This window comes from Nannospalax galili, unplaced genomic scaffold, assembly GCF_000622305.1.
Source record: "Nannospalax galili isolate Female #2095 unplaced genomic scaffold, S.galili_v1.0 scaffold1329, whole genome shotgun sequence".
NCBI lineage: Eukaryota > Metazoa > Chordata > Mammalia > Rodentia > Spalacidae > Nannospalax > Nannospalax galili.
The window spans coordinates 20,773-27,516 of record NW_008359760.1 but is presented as its reverse complement, the minus strand read 5'-3'; the positions used below and the strand labels follow the sequence as shown (position 1 = coordinate 27,516).

Below are 6,744 nucleotides of genomic sequence, written 5' to 3'. Positions count from 1 at the left end.
ATTATTAACACATTCAGTAAAGTGGCAGGTTACAAAATTGACCTACAAAATTCTATAGCCTTTCTATATACCAATGACAAGCAGTCAGAGAAAGAGCACAGGGAAACACTCCCATTCACAATAGCCATTAAAAAAAATAAAATACCGGTATGAATATTTTTATGACATGTAAGATTTGAGGCCTAGCTAAAGGACTTGTCACATTCTTGACATTTACTGAGTTTCTCCCAAGTATGAATAGTTTTATGACTGTTAACAGTTGAGGCCAGATGAAAGGACTTGACACATTCTTCACATTTGTAGAGTTTCTTCCAAGTATGAATGTTTTGATGGCATATAAGTTTTGAGGACTTGTTAAACCACTGGTCACATTCTTCAAAACTGTAGGATCCCTCTATATTGTAAACTCTCAGCTCTCTTCTAAGAGTTGAGATCTGCAGGAAAAGTATGAAAGAATGCATTTTGATATGGAGAATAAGGCTGAGGTGATCACACATTAAGAGAAATAAAGGAACATGTGACTAGCATGAATAAAATTTCCAACAACATTGAAAACATTTAAGTGAGCCAAAATAAAAATCTGTCAACTAAAAGAGGAAGATGAAATCAAAACAAAAGTGAGGAAAGTTATTCCATAAAAATGAAGTAAATCCTTATGAAAAATAGAGAAATAATGGATATATAATCACAAAAGTGAGTGTCATTTACAGAGTTCAAATAAATCCTGACAGAGCTCTGCATTCCAAGTCACAGGCAACATGCGAATAATAGTAAGTAAAAAGTCAATACTTGATCTAATTGGGGAAATACCAACTCATTACAAGGCAGGGCAAAGTTTGCAATAATATCAGATCTTTTGTCAACAAAGACCAGAGGCAGAAAAGCATGAAATAATGTCAAAATACACTTAACCTACTGAAAGTAAACATATTAAGTAAAATTGACTTTCAGAGAAGGTATCTCTTCAACTTGATGGATCAGGAAAGGACTTTGAAGAAATGCACCGATACATGGCAAGCAAGCTGGGAGTTCAGAATTTATGGAAGCAAACAGGGTACAAAGAGGAGAAAGACACTCTCATTCATGGGAACAGAAGTCAAAATAGAATGTAAAGGGTAACTGATGAATGTATGTCCCAGAAGGAATCCACCAGTAGCAACACAAAAAGCAAAATAAGGCCAATTTTAATACTATTATAAAAGGAAGTGACTTTCAGTGATTTCAATAGCCAGAACACCAGCAAAATCATAGTGAATAAAATTCCTTTCTCAGGGCTGGAGAGATGGCTCAGCAGCTAAGAACACAGGTTGTTCTTGCAGAAGACCCGGGTTCAAAACCCAGCACCCACATGGCAGCTAACATCCATCTGCAACTCCAGTCCCAGGGGATCTGACAGCCTCTTCTGACTTCCAGCAGCATTCCACAACACAGGTGCACTTAACTACATAGAGGTAATACATGCATATACATAAAAATAATAAATAAAGTTTAAAAAATCCTTAATAATATTGTTAAATGAATACAGCCTCGGGTCACCAATAAGAAGACAGAATCTAGAATACGTTCAAGTAAGAGAAAAGTTTCTCTTCTGTCCAAGAAACACGCTTCACTGACATGGATATCCAGAAAATCAGAATGAATTATGGAAATCAAATGACCAGTTAAAAAGAATACATAAACAATTTAGAATGTTAATTCCCATGTATCATAAAGCACACTGTAAGCAAATGAGTGTAGAACAAACAAAATGATCACTACATAAGAGTAAAAGACTAATTCATTGGGGCTGGAGAGATCGCTCAGTTGTTAAGAAAACAGACTGCTCTTGTAGAGGACCTGGGTTTGATTCCCAGCACTCACATGGTGGCTATGAACCCCCGTTTACTCGAGTCCCAGGGGAATCTGAAGCCCACTTTTGACTTCCATCTCATTGAATGACACAGGTGCACTCACATACATGCAGGCAATACAATCATACACATAAACCAAAAATAATAAATGAAATATATGTTAAAAAAAGAAATTGACATAGAACAATTGTGAATATTTTCTCTCTTTGAAAGACTCTATCCCTGATGGCCCCTCACTAATGCCAGATGTCTCCATATTCCAAGTGAAACACACAAACACATGTAAATACTCAGTGGTAATGTACAAAATGAAAAAAAGAGAAAACTTGGCACTTTTGTTTCTGGGTCGAAGTATTTCACTCAGAATGTGTGCTACTTACTTGTACATTGCTGTGATAATATATATCAACCAAAAACAAAGTTCCAAATCCTTCCACATTTTTCCAGAAAACATGGTCAGGATCTTCACAGCAACATCTCACCCTCTGGTTCCCATTCTGTCTTAGGTATTTGCTTTCACTGTGATAAACTACCATGACCAGAATCAATCTAAGGATGAACGTTTATTATGGTTTACATTTCCAGAGACTGGGTTCAAAATGGCAAAGTGGGAAGACAGCAGACAGAGATGTTGGCAAAAGTCCAAAGCAGAAAGACCAGGAAGCAGAGAGAAAAGTACATGGGGGCAAGTGTGAAAACTCTCAAAACACTCCCTCAGTTGCATAACTGTAACAATTTTGCACTCCCTAATCTTCTCCAAACAATGCCATCAACTGGACACAGTGTTCAAATACATGAGCCTATGGGGGACTTTCCTCCCTAAAACGAACACAGTCCCTGCTTTGAATACACAGTACTGTGACCATATCATAATGCTAAGTGCATTTAGTTCAACTTAAGCAGACTCCATAATCTTTACCAATCTCAACACCATTCAAAATTCCAAAGTCCAGTGTGAGGCTCAGGGAATGTCTTTACTGGAAAATCAATAGATTTTCCATATAAAATCAAAAGAGGCAAATTACATACTTTACACATACGATGGCACTGAATATGCATTCCCATTCCTGGAGGAATGCGAGGCATAGTGAGAAAAAACTGAAACTAAGAAACACTAAACCACTAGGGGAAACACACACAAACTATAGCTCTATATTGGATGTCTAGGACTTTGGTTTCAAGGGGAGGCTGGTTCCATTCCCACTTTGCAGGACCATCGGGGGTTCCACCTGCACTCAGGACATAACTTTCACAGGTTCACACAATGGCTTTTGGGGGCATCTTGTCATGACAGGACCTTCTTTATGCAGGGACTCTTCTACGTGGTGCCATGCTTCAGCAGCTTCAACTGCAGTGGAAGGATCAACAACGTACTCACTCTTGTATCTTTTGACTCCAAAACTAGCATTTGCAGATTTTTTTTTTATTTTGCCATTCTCCCTGGCTTAAGAAGAAATCTCAAAGTACATATAGTTTGCATTTCCCTAAAGATGAAGGATTCTGTACATTTTTAAGAACTTCATACATGAGTTTTGTCTTTGCATTATTTCCAACATTTACAGTCCACCACCAATTCCTGCCACATCCCCTCCATTCCCTCTCACATTCTTGGCCTCTTCTTTGATTAGTATGGCACACACATAAGAATGTACATGTATATATATTTAAAATGCACTGAGTCCATTTGGTGGTGTTCATCTGTACATGTGCTTAGGACTGCCCACTTGTAATTAAGTCATGTCACAGAGAGCTGTTCCCTGGAGAAAGCTGATTCTTCCACCCTCAGCATTCCTGGATTTCCTATCGGTTTTTGTCATCGAACAGACATTTATTTCATCTTTTGAGAATTCCCTGTTCACGTTTACACCCTATTCTTTTAATGGGTTCTTCCTATTCTTAAGAATCTTTGAGTTCTTTGTTTCTTCCAGACACCAACCCTCAGTCAGAGAGGTACGTGGTGAAGGTTGTTTCCCATTCTCTAGGCTGCATCTATTCTAAAATGATAGTGGAATTTGCTGGTCTAAATTTTTCTAATTTCATGAGGATCCAGATACGAGCTGTTCCTTATACAGAAATTGACAAACATACCAAGAAAGAAATCAAGGAAACAAAACCATTTACAATGCTTTAAAAAAAAATACCATGGGGAAAAAAAGCAAACCCAGTCAATGAAACTCTGGATTATAATGAAATCTTTAAGACACTGGACAAAAATTTTAAATGATACCAATAGTTTGTTAGACCTCTTGTGCTCATGAAAGACCTCTTGTCATGAATTAATAGAATTAATACTGTGGAGATGGCCATCTTACAACTCAAATCTACAAATCCAAAGAAATCCATACCAAGCTTCCAGTAAAATTATCACAAAAATTGAAAAATGATCTGAAAGGTCATAATAAATCACAAAGAACCCAGGATATCCAGAATAATAGAGAAGATGAAAAAATGTATCAGGCACCTTCATCCTGCATTTCAATTTCTACAACAGAGCTATTTTAATAAACAGAGCATTGTTTCAGCTTAAAAAAAGACACATTCATATGTGGAAACGTGGAACAAAAATGATAAATGGGACGTAACGTCCATGCACATATGGCCTTGTGCATTTAGAAAAAGAGGCCAAGAATAAGCATTGAAGAAATGACAGAACCTACAACGAATGTGTCTCCAACACTGCACAGGTCTATGTGGAGGACGGAAACTAAATCTTTATCTCTCAACCTGCCCAAACCCAATTGCAAATGGATTGAGGATCTGGAAATTCAATACTTGACTCTGGTAGAAGAGAGAGTATGGAAGATACTTGTCCTTATTGATGGGGAGGGGACTTTCTCAGGAGAATACAGTACTGAAGACACTAAGATCTCTCATATATGCACAGAAGACCTAATCCAGACCTTATCTGACATAGAAGGCCAGGAACACTGCCCTACTGAATCCCTAAAATTAGCATTACCTTGACTGGAAAACTTCATTGGAAAATTTGATTGGAATAAAAGAACTTCAACAAAAACTGTACATCTGTTCCTATGAGAGGGAAAAATGCAGAATTCCCAAAGAAACACCTGAAATGAATCCAACAACATTATCAAGATCACACATCATCACCAGTCTACTTCAATGACAGGAATGCAAAGTGGATCAACAGCCACAGAATATGGAATGGAATATGAACAGAGGTAAAAACAGAAACTGCAGGACCAGCGTGGGAAATGCAAAGATGCATTGGTAAAGATCAAACATCACTTTATAGACACCCTGAAGAAATGGGTTAAGAAAAAGAGAGAGAAGTTGAAAATAAAGAGAACTGATATGACAAACTTGGGAGAACAATATAGCTACTACTACTATTACTTAGTAGGGTCTTTGCTTTTTTAGAGCAGCAACATCTTACCAAACAAAATGGATTACGATAGGAAAGGAGGAGCTCAAAACATCGCTATTTGAGTGAAATCGGGCTCCACATCGATGGTCTTGAAGGATCATGTTTCAGATGTGACAGATGCTTTTAGACAATATTGCTGGACAGAAAATCAATACCAAAAACAGTACATCTTGGAAAATGAAGGTATGGTATAGGACCAAATACTTGATGGGCACGGCCGGGTATGGTGGCATTCACCTTTAATCCAAGCACTTGAGAGGCAGAGGCAAACAGGTCTCTTATGAGATCAAGGCCTGCCAGGTCTACAAGGCCAGTTAGTTTCAGGACAACTGGGGCTGCAGGGGAACTTTTCTCAAAAAGACGGAAAAAAAAGAAAAGAAAAAAAAAAAGGCCTTGCTGTGCATGCATGAGGACTTGAGATTGGATTTCCAGCATTCACGTAAAATTTTTTTTATGTGGCAGGACTCTGTAACCTCACGCTGCTGTGCAGACAAAAGCCTGGAGAGCCCTGTTTATCAAATCTACCCAACTAGAGCTTGAATGTCAGTGAGAGACTCTGTCTCACAAAATGGGTTTTGGAGCAGTTAGAAAAAACATTGGAATCAAGCTCTCCTCCCCATACTGTTCATTATGGAAGATAAGCATCCCAAGAAAGAGTGTAATAAAATACTTCATTCACAATTCCTTCAAAATATAGTAAGCTGCCTACAATTTACTCTAAGTAAGGAAATTCGAGATTCTTCCAAAGAGAATTTTAAAGCTTAAAAGAAAGAAACTGAAAATAACACCAAACACTGCAAACAACATCCATGCTCATGGTTTAGTAAAATGAGATAATGTGCAAATGGCCATATTACTGAAGGTGCTTACCAAATTCAATAGCATACCCATAATACTCTCAGTCACCTATTATCAAAACACTACTAAAATCAATGTGTTCATATTAAAAACCACATGTATCCAAATCAACATGTAAAAGAAAGAACAATGACCTGATTTCACTGTATACTACACAGCCATAGGGACAGAGACAGCATAGCCATGGACACAAATCAAGCCATGTAAATCTGTAGAACAGAATCCAAAACCAGAAATAAATCATTCTAAAGGCAGACAATTATTCAAAAAGGGATCTAAACCAACACTGTAAATAAGACAGTCTCCTCAAAAATAGTCTATCAGCCAGGCATCATAGCACAGGCCTTTAATCCCAGCACTCTGGAAGAGAGGGAGGCAGATCTCGGTGAGTTACAGGCCAGCTTGGTCTTCTTAGCATATTCCAGGCCAAATTGGGGCTACAGGGATACCCTCTCTCAAAAAAAAATTTATCAAAACCTCTTATCTGAAAGCCAAACACTGAAATACACCCATATATCATAACCTATACAAACTAAATTGAAAATAGAACTTACTTCCAAACCTCATACTCTGATATGGAAAAACATAGGGACAGTACTTGATGAGGAAGACATAAGAAAGGAATTTCATAATAAGGAGGACTTCACA

The 6,744-nt window shown here is 37.7% G+C and overlaps 1 protein-coding gene across 7 annotated transcripts in view; it reads right to left on the bottom strand.

Moving 5' to 3' along the window:
- Positions 1–64: 64 nt before the first annotated feature.
- Positions 65–6,744, bottom strand: part of LOC115066757 (zinc finger protein 682-like) — a 15,825-nt gene continuing 9,145 nt past the window's right edge. For 6 of the 7 annotated variants that reach the window (XR_003847892.1, XR_003847893.1, XR_003847894.1 and 3 more), the window contains one exon: positions 65–434. Coding sequence is in view for 4 of the 7 variants with exons in the window: in XM_029558920.1 (XP_029414780.1) it covers positions 183–434 (252 nt within the window). In the remaining 3 variants the exon portion in view is untranslated. Of the gene's footprint in view, positions 435–3,092; positions 3,199–6,744 lie in introns of those variants that run through there. The other variant, XM_029558923.1, reaches the window with a different exon arrangement.